Source organism: Polypterus senegalus, chromosome 8, assembly GCF_016835505.1.
Source record: "Polypterus senegalus isolate Bchr_013 chromosome 8, ASM1683550v1, whole genome shotgun sequence".
Taxonomy (NCBI): Eukaryota; Metazoa; Chordata; class Cladistia; order Polypteriformes; family Polypteridae; genus Polypterus; species Polypterus senegalus.
In genome coordinates this window covers 157577595-157595886 of record NC_053161.1, presented here as the reverse complement: position 1 = coordinate 157595886, position 18292 = coordinate 157577595, and the positions used below count along the sequence as shown (strand labels likewise).

General features: G+C 41.4%; 1 protein-coding gene across 1 annotated transcript in view; it reads right to left on the bottom strand.

Moving 5' to 3' along the window:
- LOC120534641 (zinc finger protein 135-like) overlaps positions 1-18292 on the bottom strand; it is a 46470-nt gene that overhangs the window by 11638 nt on the left and 16540 nt on the right. Inside the window, exon 5 of the mRNA XM_039762232.1 lies at positions 6685-6796. Within this exon, the coding sequence (XP_039618166.1) occupies positions 6685-6796 (112 nt within the window). The remainder of the gene's footprint in view (positions 1-6684; positions 6797-18292) is intronic.

The window sequence follows — 18292 nt, the reverse complement described above, 5'->3', positions numbered from 1 at the left end:
CACACCCCTGATGAACCCCAGAATCAACTGGGAAAAACACAGAGGTCCTGCCTCCACCCTGCACAGCACTCACAGTACCAGTGTACAGGCTGGCCATGATATTCAGCAACCTCGAGGGAATCACGCAAACCCTCAGGATGTCCCACAGGGCAGCTCGATCAACTGAGTCAAATGCTTTATGAAAATCATTAAAGGCTGCAAGGAAACTCTGCCAATACTCGTGTTTACGCTACAGGAGAACCCTTAGTGCAGGATGCGGTCGATGGTAGATGTCTTTTGTGTAAAACCAGACTGCTCCGGACGCTGGTAGGTGAGCAAGTGATAACGGATCCTATTGAGGACAACCCTAGCAAGGACCTTTCCCTGCACTGAGAGCAGTGTTATCCCCCTGTAGTTGCTGCAATCCAGGCGATCACTCTTCCCTTTTCAGATATGGACGACAAGTCCCCTTTTCCAGTCAGTTGTGATGGCGCCCGTCTCCCAAGAATGGAAGCAAAGATTGCTTGCAATGCCAGGAGGACAGCCTTACCACCACCCCGGATAACACAGATCCCTGCAGCCTTCACTACCCTCAGCTGGTTCACCACCACCATCTTGAGGCTGAATTGATTTGCTGACCATCAAAAATTCCTACATCTTCAAGGAGAAATTCCATAAATATCGGGGTATCCATTTGAACTGAAGGCTGGATTAAGTGGAACAACAGGCCTGCTGTACAAAGGAACATCCCAAATAGCTTTTTGTATCTGAGGTGACTCCATTTTCAAGCCCCTTCCATTCAAACATCCCAGGGTACAGGGTGGAAAAGATCTTTCTGTTAAAATTTCACAAAAGGAGAGGAAGGCAGTCATGCACCAAATTCACTCGAGCTCCATATGTGCAAAGCACTCAATTATTCAACTTACATTTTTTTATTGAGCACATCTATCTCGATTAAAAGTATCCAAAACATATCCAGGGCAAGATCCAACCTGCAAACGCTGCAATCATATTCCAGCCACACTGGGTCACATGTGTTGTTCCTGCACCAAATTAACATCATTCTAGACCAAAATTTTTAAGTGCTTTTCAAATCAGCCTGGGTGTCACAATTCCTCCTAATCCACTAATAGCTGTGTTTGGTGGGCTCACAGAGGGGCTTAAAGTGGAGAAGGACAAACAACTGTGATTGCCTTCACTACACTATTGGCACACAGACTTATTTTGCTTAACTGGAAGAATCCTAACTCTCTTCTTTTAAGTCAGTGGGTATCTGATGTTATATACTATTTGAATTTGGAAAAAAATAAATTCTCAGGGGATCCGTTCAAAACTTTATTTTAAATACAGCAAGATCAAAATAATCAAATCTTTGAATAAGCATTTAAATCTGGGAAAAGGTAATTCTCCCTCCTTTGCTATTTTTAAGGATTTGCTCATGCCTTTGGCTCTCCTGTATACACCTTTATCGCAAAAGCATCCCTTATCTACAATGAAGTGCTTGATCAGAATAAAATATGAAGCTGGTTTTAATTTTAAAGTCATTGACGCGGCGAAAGAAATTGGTAATTGCGCTGCTGCAACAAAATTCAATGCGTCTGAGAAACTGATGTGAGATTGGAGGAAGCAAGAAAATGAAGTGTCGTACTTTTGAATGGGCGTACAAGTTGGGGTCTGATTTTATGAGAGTATATACAGTACTCCAGAATGTTACGAAGAGTGATCAGATGAAATGCAATTCATTGCAAAAACCTGTTTCCACTGCATTTCAGCCCTGCCACATAAGCTGACATAATTCAGTGATCCTCTCATTACCAGGGGTGACAGCGTGGTCGAGGACAAAGCTGGAGATCACGCTGACTGAGTTAAAATAGCAACGTTCCATTGTTGTGAAGAAGGCTTCAGGGCACCCAAGAAAGTACAGCAAGTGCCAGGACCGTCTCCTAAAGTGGATTCAGCTGTGGGCACCGCCAGTGCAGAGCTTGCTCAGGAATGGCAGCAGGCAGGTAGGAGTGCATCTGCACGCACAGTGATGGAGGTGAAGGCTTTTGAAGGATGGCCTGGTGCCAAGAAGGGCAGCAAAGAAGCCAAGAAAAACATCAGGAACAGACTGATATTCTGCAAAAGGTACAGGGATTGGACTGCTGGGGTAAAGTCATTTTCTCTGATGAATCCCCTTTTTTGATTGTTTGGGGCATCCACAGAAGAAAAGGTGAGCAGCGCTACCATCAGTCCTGTGTCAGGCCAACAATAAAGCATCCTGAGGCCATTCATGTGTGGGGTTGCTTCTCAGCCAAGGCAGTGGGCTCACTCACAATTTTGCCTAAGAACACTGCCATGAATTAAGAATGGGACCAAAACATCCTCTGAGAGTAACTTCTCCCAACCAACCAAGAACAGTTTGGTGACACACAATGCCTTTTCCAGTGTGATGGAGCACCGGGCCATAAGGCAAAAGTGATAACTAAGTGGCTTGGGGAACAAAACATTGAAATTTTAGGTCCATGGCCAGGAAACTCCCAACTGAGAACTTGTGGTCATTCCTCAAGAGGCAGGTGGACAAAGAAAAACCCCAAATTCTGACAAACTCCAAACATTGATGATGCAAGAATGGGCTGCCATTATAGAAATGTATTATAAGCGCATGGTAAAATAAGCATTGTTTTATACTAAACATTAAACATGCGAGTGTTAGGATTAAAAAGATTCATGTCTATCCATCCATTATCTAACCCGCTGAATCCGAACACAGTGTCACGGGGGTCTGCTGGAGCCAATCCCAGCCAACACAGGGCACAAGGCAGGAACCAATCCTGGGCAGGGTGCCAACCCACCGCAGGACACACACAAACACACCCACACACCAAGCACACACTAGGGCCAATTTAGAATCACCAATCCACCTAACCTGCATGTCTTTGGATTGTGGGAGGAAACCGGAGCGCCCGGAGGAAACCCACGCAGACACGGGGAGAACATGCAAACTCCACGCAGGGAGGACCCAGGAAGCGAACCCGGGTCTCCTAACTGCGAGGCAGCAGCGCTACCACTGCGCCACCATGCCGCCCATTCATGTCCACATATTCTTTATTATTTTATATGAGCTAGAAAACACCAGTATTTCATAAGCTAAAGGTCAGACGAAGGATGGGCCCCCTCACTTAGAGAGGAATGTGAACTCTTGGTAACAAGCAAAAATAGTCCTTATCAATCTGATAAGAAAAACAGAGCAGGGTTTTTCCCTCAACTAAGAATAATTGATGGAATCAATCAGAGGCAGGATTAGAGCAGTGGAATGTTAGGAGTCAGATGAGAAAGAATAATGGCTCAAATGGTAACAATAATAATAAATATAAGCAGTGCTTATGGCTGGATGATCATTGTTGCATCCGCGTTGAGTCTGTATGTGCGCCACACAATAAAGCCTGATCCTGCAGTCTGTCCCAAGACTCCGAGTGCTTTCTTTGTGGTTGAGGGTACCCCTGCTATGTCTGCCTGCTTCAACACCATCAGTCAGGCTTTGGCCCAGAAGTTGACCGACAGCCCGCCAGGGCAAATTGCAGAGGTCTTGTAAAAGAAAGAAGGGCCAACACTGCAAATATGGACTCTTTGCATAAACAATGTAATTGTCAATAAAAAGCCTTTGAAACTTATGAAATGCTTGTAATTCTACTTCAGTATACCACAGAAACATCTGACAAAAAGATCTAAAAACACTGAAGCAGCAAACGTTGTGAAAACCAATACTGCCGTCATTCTCAAAACTTTTGGCCACGACTGTATATTTAACTCAATTAAAGGGTACTTTATTTTTTTTTTTTAAAGTACATTTCTATGAAAAACATGAGCATTTCTAGATTTGAAAGCTTGTATATCTTTCATGATGCTGCTAAAGCTGATTAATTTTCTCTCAGCTGTCAGCCTATTCATTTTGCCGGTGTCACATAGTGGACCCTAGTTCCAAATCCCAACCATTGCCTGTGCGATTTACACTAAATGCTAAATAGACTATTTCGAAAACGTATGGGCACTGGCCGGGAGCCCCAGGAAGTTTAATTTTTTCCTATCAAAACTGGGGCCCCAGCGCCCTACTTTGCCCAGGAGCCTGATGCTGTTAAGACGGCCCCGAGTGTCGATTTCAAAACATACACCAGACTGACAGAGCGCCGATGGCTAACAAGGCACGCGCATGCGCACCTACACTGCCACCACACTTCTTAAACAGCGAAGCTCAAGGCAGACACTGGCAGGGAAACAGACTTTAACGAGCAACATAAATCAGAATTGGGACTAAAAGGAACTCGAAAGACCGCGACACTCACCAGAAAAAGGTGACGCAGGGGAAGTGAGCACTAAATACACCAACATGAGAGTAGACGTGGACATGTAGGCTTATAGAGACACTTAATGGAAAGAGACTATTAGACATTAATAAAACGAGGGAGTGTATGAACATAAACGTGCCGCTGGCCGGCCCACGTGTAAAGAAACCTACCTAAAAATGCCAAACCCTGTATCCACTCATTACTCAGCCGCCTTTAACAGATGCGACGGTCACAGCGCCAGACCTTCGGTGAATAAGACACGAGTGGGCTGAACTAAACACTGAAAGAAACGCCGCCAAGTCCCAAACAGTCCGCCCATGTCACCCTTGAGACGCCCAGGAGCCTTAGCGTGCCGCTCAGTCACAACACGCCGTCTTTCTGTTAACAGCGGACAGCGACACCGCTGTCGGGCTCTCTCCATCTTATACGTTTTTATATATCAAGTACATACCGTTTTCTTGAGCACACTCGCGCGCCATCGCTAACTCGCCAGCTGACCGCTCCTCTTCCGTCGCTCTGGTGACGTCATCATCTTGCTCTGTTGGTCGCCTTTTTTTTTTTTTTTGTCGGCACACAAAATCACATAAATGAAGCGTTACTTATTGTAGTGATATTGTAAGATATACCAAATAAAAATTAGTGCTAATTTTCATTAATTGTGAAAGCGAAGTAGTATGTTTTAAATAAGACTGAAACGTCACTTCAACATTTTGTTACAGTTTGCCTTCTCACAGAAGTGCACAGAAAACACACTCAGTTTTAGTATCTCTTTAAAATATGTTTGGATGACGTTTTACGGGTTAATACCTTATTTTAAATAACTTCTTACGTTATTAATTTATATTTTCAATATTAGTGTTGCCGCCTCGTCCATCCGGTGCCCTGGCTGTTGTCTGTGTGAGGCTAACTGGACACTCTAAACTGTCCCCAGTGTGAATGTGTGGGTCCACAGCTCACTCCTGCCTTGTGCCCAGTGCTGTTTGGAGAGCCTTCAGCTGCCCAGAACCTTGGATTGAATTAAACGGGTCGGTGAGGAACAGCTGATGCTAGTCTGCATTGAAAGCACCTGGAAAAGCATCAAGAAAAAAAGAGAAAGGTTTGCATATGGTGTTCATTGATTTGGAGAAGACTTATGATAGAGAGCCACGTCAGGAGGTCTGGAGGTGCGGGAAAGATAAAGGAGTACCAGAGAAGTATGTGAGGATGATTATCCAGGACATGTATGAGGGAGCGAGGACTCGGGTCGGGGTAAGAGAGAAGATCACAAGTTCTAGTAGGTCTGCACCTTGGATCTCTTTGCCTCTTTGATCTGGTTATGGATGTGTTGCCACATTAGATAAAAGACCAATCCCCACTGGTGCAGGCTTTTTGCTGATGACAATGTGCTTAATACTACTTAATACTTAATGCTTAATAATACCACCAAGGAGTAAGTGGAGAGGAAGTTGTAAGAATGGAGAAGGGCTTTGGAAGATAGAGAGTTGAAGATAAATAGGAATAAGATGGAATATACAGTGCCCTTCATAATGTTTAGGACAAAGACACAATTTTCATTGATGTACCTCTCTTGCTGCACAGTTGAAAATTACAAATCCAACAATTCAGAAGTGATTAAAGTGCACATTGCAGACTTTCATTTAGTTTGGATATTAAAAAGGATGCCCAGGGATCTTTTATGACCACAGAGAATCAAGACCTGGGTTTTACTATCTCATCCAACGGACAACACCATTTTTACAGCACAGTGTTCCCCCATCAATGCACCGGAGCAGGGGTGTGCAATATCGGTCCTGGACAGCCGCAGTGGCTATGGGTTTTCATTACAATCCAACTGCTTAATTAGAAACCAATCCTTGCCAATCTCAGACCTTATTTAAATTTATGGCTTGTTAGTCTGCAATGTAAGGTTCTTATATTGTAGATTTTTTCCTCTCTAAGGATATCATCCAAATGATTTGAAGCCAAAAACAGATCATTTTCAGTCTGTCATATTTTCTATTACATGTTTTATTAAATCAAACAGTGCACGATGAACACACACAGATGTAAATGAAAACAAACAGGAAGGAGAACTACTGGCTGCTTCGTCATCTACATTTTATTGCTACTAAAGAGCCATTAAAATGCTGAATGGAGCTGTTTAAGATTGAAATAAGCAATCGAGGGTGGGGAACGTTAACAAGCGAGGCCACTAAAATGAAGCATCAAAATGTCATTTAAGCAATAAAGTGCTTCATCAGCAATAACTGTTTTCTCATTAAGAAACAAAAACCTGCAGCCACTGTGGTCCTCCAGGACTGACATCTCCCACCCCTGCACTGGAGCATTGGGATCCACATACAAACCACAGGCTGAGCCCCCCCCTGCTGGCCTCACTAACTCTGTTTCCAGCAGCAACCCAGCTTGTCTCCCATTGAAGTGCTGGCTGGGCCCGACCATGCTTAGCTTCAGGCAGATGACCTGGTTTGAAGTTCTGGTGGTGTGGCTGCTGACTGTACATAGAACAGGAGAGACATGTATAGGCTGCTAATGAGGCCTTTAATTGTTGGAGCAAACTGGAGTGATCATTTTAAACCCCCGGCAAGTCAAATATGTGAAATAATAAATAAAACTGCACAACAGACAGACATGGTTAGCGATGATTCAGATTTCTTAAGGGACACTGGTAATACCATCACTTAAAAATGTCAAAATACAGAAGTTGACAATGGAAACCTAAAGGATGTTACTATACTTTCAGACAATAATTTAAAAAAATCCATATCTTAATACATAAGAAGCAGATACATTATTCTGGACATGGTATGTATATGTGAAGTTTCAGCACTGTATGATTTTTTTTTTTTTGTTAATTGATAACAATCCTTTAAAGAATATATTTTACTGAGTTGCACAAAGTTCAATACTGTCACTGTAATAATGAATTATTATTAATTAATTATTAATTAATAGTTATTAATAAGGGTTAGCTTAATACACAGTTTTAATAGAATGTTGTTAGAATTATACATAATTCCTACAACTTGTATTCATTCTTTATCAGCAATGTTGGCAGCATGGGGTTATGGAAATAAGCTATTTTTGATATTAGCTATATAGTTTTGATAATTATTATTTTGAATATATATATATATATATATATATATATATATATATATATATATATATATATATATATATATATATATATATATATATAGTAAGAAGTTCAAAGATAAACAAAGATTTACAAAGTTGGGACTCGAACCACAATGCTGCAGACTTGCAGCCAAACCTACACCATCCTGCACCAGCCATGGACTGAATGCTGCATTACCTCAAAGGAAAACAATTCACATACTGCAAGCAACTTTGTAGAAGAGCGGTGGGCTGGCGCCCTGCCCAGGATTTGTTTCCTGCATTGCGCCCTGTGTTGGCTGGGACTGGCTGCAGCAGACCCCCGTGACCCTGTGTTAAGATATAGCAGATTGGAAAATGACTTACTGACTGACTGACTTTTTACAAGATGGCCAGCTCTGCTCGGGAAAAACAAGAATGTACTTTAGTTGTAGACTGTGAACGCATCAGATGCATTTAACTTCACTGTATGATGCTGTGTTTTTAGTCAACAGTACCTTACTAAATGAATTTGTTTAGTTTATTTCATATCACATGTCTACAGTCTATAAGCATCTGTTAATAATGTTCATTTTGGAATATTTAACACTTACCGCATAAAAGTTAATATGCCTTCAGTATCTACATCCAGCCTGAAGTGTGATCGCACTGAGAGGTCGCCCATCCATGTGCAATACTCCTGTCGTGCAGATTGGGGTTTTAATTGTCGGGCGCACAGAGCATTCCTTTGTCACCAACTCTGTACTGTACGTCAGTGTTTCTCCACCTTTTTCCATGTGCGCCCCATTTTTTCATATTAGTTTTTGTGGCGCCCCCCCTAATTTTTTATGCACAATTTTAAGATTTTTGATTATAACGAGGTCCATCCAGCAACACTAAATTTTATTTGGGAATGCACTATTGGCAGAAGTGCTCAAGTCTGAATCACACTGAAGTATCGGTAATATTTTTTATCATCAAAATATACCGTCACACATGTGACATATTTAAAATTAATATCCATGTGATAGAATATATGTAAAATTCAAACATTTATTCGGTTTTCATTAAATTTCATGATTTTTTTGTAGTAGTTTTAATAATTCCACATTTTAATTTATTCCATTCTATAATAATAAATACTAAATTACAAATTTATAAATACTCTAAAAACAATAACTGACATATTAGCGATTGCAGAAGTTACATATAACGGTAAGAGAGAGGAATGAGTTGTTTGTTTACGGGCGGACAGGTCTACACGAGTCCAGATGAGTCCTGAAATGACAAGTGACGCCACAAATTGTAGCAGCCATTGATTTAATTGAATCGACACGCAGAGGGTCGCAGACTGGTGTCTTATCTTTATTCACGTCTCAGACTTTACATTCTTTATTAACGTTTTTATACCGTCACAAGCACCGTGAAAACTATAAACAAAAAATATAAACATACATTTTAATATTTTACGAAGAAACAGAATAAATAAACCGGTAATCAATTGCGTACCTCACTCCATTTACCAAGGATGCAACAGTTTTAAAAATTACCTTCCCATATTTCCTCTAACGTTCTCCACACTTTCAGTATTCTATGTCATTACGTCCGCTACGCGTGGAATGATTTTTGCGGTCATTTACACTAATACCACACAGCCGACAGTCAAACTACTCTGTGATTTTTCTACCATAAACAGTTACAATAAACGAGTTTGTTCAATAAATAGCTTCTACTTCGATTTTTTTTTTTCGCGCCCTCCTTGTAGATATCTGAGAAACACTGCAGCACGTGGTTTGATCTGCTGGAGCTCGAGTGAGTTTAACCCTAACTTGATTTCTTCTTTCTTTATTTCTGATCATAGAGACAGGCTGTGAGGTTGAATCAGGTATTAGGACTGAGCAAACTGAATGGAACTTGTGCGAGGTGATCTATGTGAACGTCTATGTATGTATATATGTATTTGTTTTTATGCTGAGATTGCCTAATTACTGGCTGAAATGTTTCCCATAACACACATACATCTGTCCTGTGTCGAATCTCATTAACACCTCACTCAGACCTTTTCAAGGCTCACTTTATACCGCACCAAAACCACCATTTCTTGTGTTTGGTAAGTGGTGTCAATTGGGAGAGGCTTCCAGGGTTTTTGACCATAATGGCAGGGGTCCAGCTCCCCTACATCCCGCGCTGCGTTCTGATGTGCATGAACGAATACGAGTAACCAACCCTTATTGTGTGAAAACTCTATAGGGAAACACACACCTTTCTGTTTAATATTATATATATTATATAATATATTATATATATATATATATATATATATATATATATATATATATATATATATATATATACAGCTCATATATATACAGCTCAAAAAAATTAAAGGAACACTTTAAAACACATCAGATCTCAATGGGAAAAAGAAATCCTCCTGGATATCTATACTGATATAGACTGGATAATGTGTTAGGAACGAAAGGATGCCACATCGTTTGATGGAAATGAAAATGATCAACCTACAGAGCCCTGAATTCAAAGACGCCCCAAAAATCAGAGTGAAAAAATTATGTGGCAGGCTAGTCCATTTTGCCAAAATTTAATTGCAGCAACTCAAAATTGTACGCAGCACTTTGTATGGCCCCTGTGTTCTTGTATACATGCCTGACAACATCGGTGCATGCTTCTAATGAGATGACAGATGGTGTTGTGGGGGATCTCCTCCCAGATCTGGAGCTCCTGGACCACTGAGCTCCTGGACAGTCTGAGGTGCAACCTGGTGGCATTGGATGGACCAAAACATAATGTCCCAGAGGTGTTCTATTGGATTTAGGTCAGGAAAGTGTGGTGGCCAGTCAATGGTATCAATTCCTTCATCCTCCAGGAACTGCCTGCATACTCTCACCACATGAGGCCAGGAATTGTCGTGCACCAGGAGCCACTGTACCAGCATAGGGTCTGACAGTGGGTCCAAGGATTTCATCCTGATACCTAATGGCAGCCAAGGTGCCTTTGTCAAGCCTGTAGCGGTCTGTGTGACCCTCCATGGATATGCCTCCCCAGACAATCATTAACCCACCACCAAACTGCTCATGCTGAATGATGTTACAGGCAGCATAATGTTCTCCATGGCTTCTCCAGACCCTTTCACTTCTGTCACATGCTCAGGGTGAACCTGCTCTCATCTGTAAAAAGCACAGGGCACCAGTGGTGCATCTGCCAATTCTGGTATTCTATGGCAAATGCCAATCGAGCTGCATGCTGCTGGGCAGTGAACTCAGGGCCCATTAGAGGACATGGGGCCCTTGGGTCACCCTCATGAAGTCTTTCTGGTTGTTTGGTCAGAGACATTCACACCAGTGGCCTGCTGGAGGTCATTTTGTAGGGCTCTGGCAGTGCTCATCCTGTTCCTCCTTGCCCAAAGGAGCAGATACTTTTCCTGCTGATGGGTTATGGACCTTCTATGGCCCTCTCCAGCTCTCCTAGAGTAACTGCTTGTCTCCTAGAATCTCCTCCATGCCCTTGAGACTGTGCAGGGAGACACAGCAAACCTTCTGGCAATGACACGTATTGATGTGCCATCCTGGAGAAGTTGGACTACCTGTGCAACCTCTGTAGGGTCCAGGTATCGCCTCATGCTACCAGTAGTGACACTGACTGTAGCCAAATGCAAAACTAGTGAAGAAACAGTCAGAAAAGATGAGGAGGGAAAAATGTGAGTGGCCTCCACCTGTTAAACCATTCCTGTTTTGGGGGTCATCTCATTGTTGCCCCTCATGTTAATTTCATGAACACCACAGCAGCTGAAACTGATTAACAACCCCCTCTGCTACTTAACTGACCAGATTAATATCCCATAAGTTTCATTGACTTTATGCTATACTCTGATTAAAAAGTGTTCCTTTAATTCTTTTGAGCAGTATATATACATACACACAGGTGCTGGTCATAAAATTAGAATATCATGATTTATTTCAGTAATTCCATTCAAAAAGAGAAACTTGTATATTAGATTCATTCATTACACACAGACTGACATATTTCAAATGTTTATTTCTTTTAATTTTGATGATTATAACTGACAACTAATGAAAGTCCCAAATTCAGTATCTCGGAAAATTAGAATATCAATTAAGACCAATGCAAAAAAAGGATTTTTAGAAATGTTGGCCAACTGAAAGGTATGAACATGAAAAGTATGAGCAAGTACAGCACTTAATATTTACGTGGGGCTCCTTTGGCCTGGATTACTGCAGCAATGCGGCGTGGCATGGAGTCGATCAGTCTGTGGCACTGCTCAGGTGTTATGAGAGCCCATGTTGCTCTGATAGTGGCCTTCAGCTCTTCTGAATTGTTGGGTCTGGTGTATTGCATCTTCCTCTTCACAATACCTCATCGATTTTCTATGGGGTTAAGGTCAGGCGAGTTTGCTGGCCAATCAAGAACAGGGATACCATGGTCCTTAAACCAGGTACTGGTAGCTTTGGCACTGTGTGCAGGTGCCAGGTCCTGTTGGAAAATGAAATCTGCATCTCCATAAAGTTCGTCAGCAGCAGGAAGCATGAAGTGCTCTAAAACTTCCTGGTAGACGGCTGCGTTGATCTTGGACCTCAGAAACCACAATGGACCAACACCATCACGGACTGTGGAAACTTTACACTGGACCTCAAGCAACGTGGATTCTGTGCCTCTCCTCTCTTCCTCCAGACTCTGGGACCTTGATTTCCAAAGGAAATGCAAAATTTACTTTCATCAGAGAACAGAACTTTGGACCACTCAGCAGCAGTCCAGTCCTTTTTGTCTTTAGCCCAGGCGAGACGCTTCTGACGCTGTCTCTTGTTCAAGAGTGGCTTGACACAAGGAATGCGACAGCTGAAACCCATGTCTTGCATACGTCTGTGCCTGGTGGTTCTTGAAGCACTGACTCCAGCTGCAGTCCACTCTTTGTGAATCTCCCCCACAGTTTTGAATGGGTTTTGTTTCACAATCCTCTCCAGGGTGCGGTTATCCCTATTGCTTGTACGCTTTTTTCTACCACATCTTGTCCTTCCCTTCGCCTCTCTATTAATGTGCTTGGACACAGAGCTCTGTGAACAGCCAGCCTCTTTAGCAATGACCTTTTGTGTCTTGCCCTCCTTGTGTAAGGTGTCAATGGTCGTCTTTTGGACAACTGTCAAGTCAGCAGTCTTCCCCATGATTGTGTAGCCTACAGAACTCGACTGAGAGACCATTTAAAGGCTTTTGCAGGTGTTTTGAGTTAATTAGCTGATTAGAGTGTGGCACCAGGTGTCTTCAATATTGAACCTTTTCACAATATTCTAATTTTCCAAGATACTGAATTTGGGACTTTCATTAGTTGTCAGTTATAATCATCAAAACTAAAAGAAATACACATTTGAAATACATCAGTCTGTGTGTAATGAATGAATCTAATATACAAGTTTCCTTTTTTGAATGGAATTACGGAAATAAATCAACTTTGTCATGATATTCTAATTTTATGACCAGCACCTGTATGTGTGTATACTGTATATATATATATATACACACACTAGCCATGTGCACCCAACTACGTTGCGTGTGTTAAAGTTGTCTGTGAAGGGCTCCCTGTTTAAACGCGGCTGCCAGTCGTGAACTGGGCCCTTCGTCGCACAGCATTATGATTTTTTTTTATAAGGGAAACACAATTACAAAAGAAAACCCTTGGATATTGATTTGATAGGAACGGCCTACTCGGAATCACTGTCTGAATCATAATTATGTGGTGGTGTAGGAGCATTTCTGTTTCTGTCTGTTCACAGTCCGTCTCGTTTTCAGGACGCTGTCATTTTCTCTCACGATCTTTTCTCAACCTTTCTCCAATCTCGCAGGTTGCTTTGTGGCAATCCAAAGAGTAAGGCAATATACACGGATCAATGGTTATTAAAGGGGGACACACAGGTATCCAGGCTCTTTAAAGCATAAATAGGGATTACTTCACTGACATGTGAGCAAGCCACGGTTCAACTGTGAGACGTGCAGCACTCGCCAGCTACAACGTAACAATAATAATATCCGGCACGTGCTGTTACGTTGTCATTCATTTTACCCACTGCCTTTCTTTCATTCATATGTTACGTAGGCACGTACCTTTTATCTTCGGCAATCTCATTCTCTAACCAGGCCTCGGGAGCTAACCAGCGTAACACTGTCCACCACCCCTTTCGTTATTCCGGCACACTGATGACATCCATGAGTAACAACAACGTGCTAAACTGGAAGGTGGTCTACGCAATGCTTGGAATTCGCAGACAATAAAGATCAAGATCTAAATGAAGATCTCTTTAGTTAATTTAAAGCACAACAATTTGTTTAGTTTGAATGTCGGTGTTTTGAGGTGTGACTGGCGTACTACAGTCTTCAGTAGTATAAGCCTGGAGGAGAGTCTTAATGCAATGCCTATGTTTTAGCTGTCTCTCTACTGCCATCTAGTGCTTCATTCGCGGACAAACAAAGATCAAGATCCAAATGAAGATTATTTATAGAGATATAAAGAAGAAGCAGCATTATCGTTTAAGTCCCTAATAAGTGCTAAAGCTAGTGACACCCCTGGTTTCAGTCCAGTTAATTTTGGTCTAGAGTGCAAATGCCACGTTCACATCTACCTAAATGAATATGGGGTCAATCAGTTCAAAAACTGCTCCAAACAAATTACTAGGTGTGTAAAAGCCTTAAATCCGAGTACTTTCACTGTGAGATCGCGAGCTCCGTTCATTTCAACATAACAATTGAACACCATTTATCTTAAGGAATTAAAATCTCCCATCAACATATATGCAGGGCTCGTCATCCTTTAGCAGTTACCTCCTTTATGAACTGGCATGAGGAGGTGTCTTATTACCTGTGCAGGTTTCCACATTTCCCAGCAAGGCCTTTTCCATGTCTGTCCCTGACCTCTTATGTTTCATGTAGATCTGGGCCCGGAGGGACACCCTGTACCGCCCCTTAAGCCGGCACGATTATATAAGCGCTGCCATCCTATACGGTAGCAAAAAAATAAAATAAAAATAATAATAACCCGGTACGCGAGCGACCAACACTACTTTTCTACTGCACCAACCCAAGTACAGGAACACACCAGTGAATGCAGAATTAAGTGAAATGATTATTGGAAGAGATTACACACACTTAAAAAATAACCCTATATGCATATTATCGTGCTGCAGCGCGTCCCACAAACCACAGCACAAAACACTTACACACACGCCACACGTGCCACTAACACATAAATATGAGAATGAGAAAAAGAAAAAAAAAATCAATGTATTCAGAGTCCTATAAATATTCTGTTGGGGATGACGATCTAGTCTGTGGTGGGGAATGAGGCACCGAACCATACCTCCAGTTCTGGGAAACGTAAATATCAACAGTCCCTTGTGCTGGCCCGTCAGGTCCTCTCCCGAATATCTTCACCAGAAAGGGAAATTAATTTATCCTGAAATGAACCCGGGTTCACCCGATGTTTTCCATCCATTTCTCTCTTGCCTTTACTTTTTATGACGTTTGCTTCTCTCCTTTTTTCCCGCTGCCATTTACATATCGTTGGCTCCTCCCCCTACGGTCTGTTGGGTACTCCAAGCCAGGTGCTCCCTTCCCCCTGTAGCATTGGCCGGCCTTACAAATTAAGGCATTCCACCATTATCAGGAATGGGGAAAGGTGAAAACTCACAGTGACACACACACATATATATTCCAGACAACCGTTACCACCCAGGTTGCCCGTTTGTCTTTCCCAGACTAAGATGTGAGTGGTATGGTGACTTTAGGTTCCTTTGGGTTCACCCTGCAGTTCCAGATCTCTGTCCCTAGCACCTGTACAGACTGGTTACCTGTTACAGACCAGTGTCTCACAGACCCCTCCCATGAAACTCCTATGACAAGACGATCCAACAACTACAACAATTATTTCAATAGCACATTTGCATACAAATGATGTAGCTCAAATTGCTTTACAAAAAGAAGAAAGAAAAAAAAGAAAAAATACAAAAATAAAATTAGGCAACAGTAATTAACAAAGAATAAAGTAAGGGCCGATGGCCAGCAAGGATAGGAGGAAAAAAAAAACAAACCTCCAGAAACCTCCCCACTCCAAATGTAAGAATCTAGACCAAATTAAGATAAAAAAAATAACTTATTTATTCAAGCACAAAAATAAAACACAAAAGATAATAGATTAAATGCAAATGTATAAATTATAACTTAGCTTGCTGTGTGCTTCAACTATTAGCTTCTATAATAACATCAGCATACAAGTAGCAAAGAAAATAATTCCACAAATACAGCACTGGTGACATAGACTTCGAATGTTGTCTTCAAGATGATCTCCATTTCTTTCAAACTCCAATGGATTTTAATTTAGAATTCTTGCTCACAAGTGTTTGGTTATTCCGGTTTCTTACTGCCGTCCCACCCAGGACCTTCCCTGTTCAGATGGTGTTGTACTTCTTTTGACATCACCAGTTTCTTTTTGTGTCTAATAATCCCTAACCCAGGGGTGTCCATCTCCGATCCTGGAGGGCTGCAGTGGCTACAGGTGTTCATTCTAACTGTCTTCTTTATCAGTGACCAGTTTTTGCTGCTAATTAATGGCATTTAATTGACTTGTTATTTAAGACTCAGAACGTTTATATTAGGGGTGAGCCACGTTGGTTCTCTCTACTGTGTTCTTTCTATCTGTCTTCTTAATCAGTGCCCAGGTTTTGCTGCTAATTAATGCCATTTATTTGAACTGTTACTTAAGACTCAGACCCTTTACCTTAGGGGTGAGCCACATCGGTGGTCCTGGAGGGCCGCAGTGGCTTCAGGTTTTTATTCCAACCGAAATGCTTCAGGAGAAATTATTCATTGCTGGTGAAGCACTTATTGCTCAAGTGTGACATTTTTCTGCTTGTCTGTCTAAGATTTTTGAACTCTTAATTACTTATTTTAGTCTTAAACAGTTGTATTCGTTGTTTTAACTGCTCCTTATTAACAATAAGTTGCAGATGACAAACTAACCAGCAGTTCTCCACCTCACTCGCTTCTAGTTACCCCTGTGTGGATTCAATGTGCACCATTGGGTTTCCTAAAGGACTTAGAAGGAAAGTGAAGAACTGGAAACTGCTCATCCATTTTAGGCTTCAGATCATTGGGATGATATAATTAAAAAGGAGAAAAATATCCACAATATAAGAATGACCTGACATTACAGAGTTAGAATGCTAACAAGCCATGATATTAAATCATACTGGCAAGGATTGTTTTCTAATTAAGCAACTGGGATGGAACAAAAAACCAAAGCCACTGCCACCCTCCAGGACCAACGACGGTCACCACATATGACTTAAATATTCATTCTCCGCATTAGAAATATTTCCTTATTTTTAATTTTGCTTTCACTTCATACTTAACACTCTAAGAATATTTTTGTGACTAAATACTCCATTATTTCAAAGCATTACATGCAGCTCCAAGCAAAGAGTAGTAAGCCCACTTTGTTCAAAAGTTCCAATTGTCAGGCAGCCGTTAAATGAGAAACTGTTTTTTTGTGGTTTTAATGGATCCCCTTATCCTTGTGTTAGCTTACTGCTTAAATTTCACATTTTCTATGTTAACGGTTAGGTCTCGACATGCCAAATTTAATCATATTGATATCTGAATTCATTCCATACCTGATTTAGTTCTTATGTTGAGCTTTCACTGGTGGGCCACAGTGGTCCGTTTTCTTGACAGTTTCTTTGCCTGGAATCCTACCCGGTTATATGTATAACACATGGCGTAGCAAAAAGAAAGCATTCTATGATTATATGTATATACAGTACTACAGCATAATTAAAATGAATCTAATTCTCACCAAGATCACACTGGAGCTAACCTTGGGTGATCACACACTGCCCATTTCACTCACTCCATGAAGCAAGTGCGCCTCTTAACTGATACAGAAACTGGAAATGTGTGTCGGGTGCTGCTGGTCAAGTACAGTGCTGTGAAAAAGTATTGACCCCCTTCCTGATTTCTTTTTTTCTTTTTGTTGCATGTTTGTCACACTTAAATGTTTCAGATCATCAAACAAATTTAAATGTTAGACAAAAATCATTTTTTTTCCCCCTTAGTAAATAAAATCATCACTTAAAAACTGCATTTTGGGTTTACTTGGGTTATCTTTGTCTAATATTTAAATTTGTTTGATGATCTGAAACATTTAAGTGTGACAAACATGTAAAAAAATAAGAAATCAGGAAGAGGGCCAATATTTTTTCACAGCACTGTACATTCATTCATCAGTTGATAATTATGAAAAAAAAAAGTCTCCCCAATTCTACATTGCAGCCTGGAGCATTCAGGTTTGTTGTAATGCTGTGTGTGTCCAGCAGGAAGCACTAACTCCACAAATGGACCAGCTTCAACGCCACCGCCACCACCACCACCACTCACACCACAATGTTATTTTAACTTGTGTGACAGAATCACTGAGCATACAACCCACATCAAGCTCCTCCAGGAACTATTGGAACTCGGCTGTACAGATACAGCTGCAGGTTCCAATTTTCTTTGGGCAAACTACTGTTAGCCACCGGGCAGGTTCACTCTCCCTAGCATGTTTTCGATTCTTTGTACCTCCTACGTATCTCTAAAAGCTTCTGGAAGTTTCCTGGGATGATAAAACTGGTTTAACTGTGTGATCAATTCATAGGTGATACTGACCTGGTAAGCAGCCTAGACCACTGAGAAGACCATCAAAACCTTTGAAGACATCTTCTTCAATGCCAATGTCATAGAACCTCTTGGTCACACCGAATGCTCTTCCAAAATTAGCGGAAACCCTGTATTGTGTGATTTCTGAGTTAACTCATTTTCTAGATCTTTGTAATCAC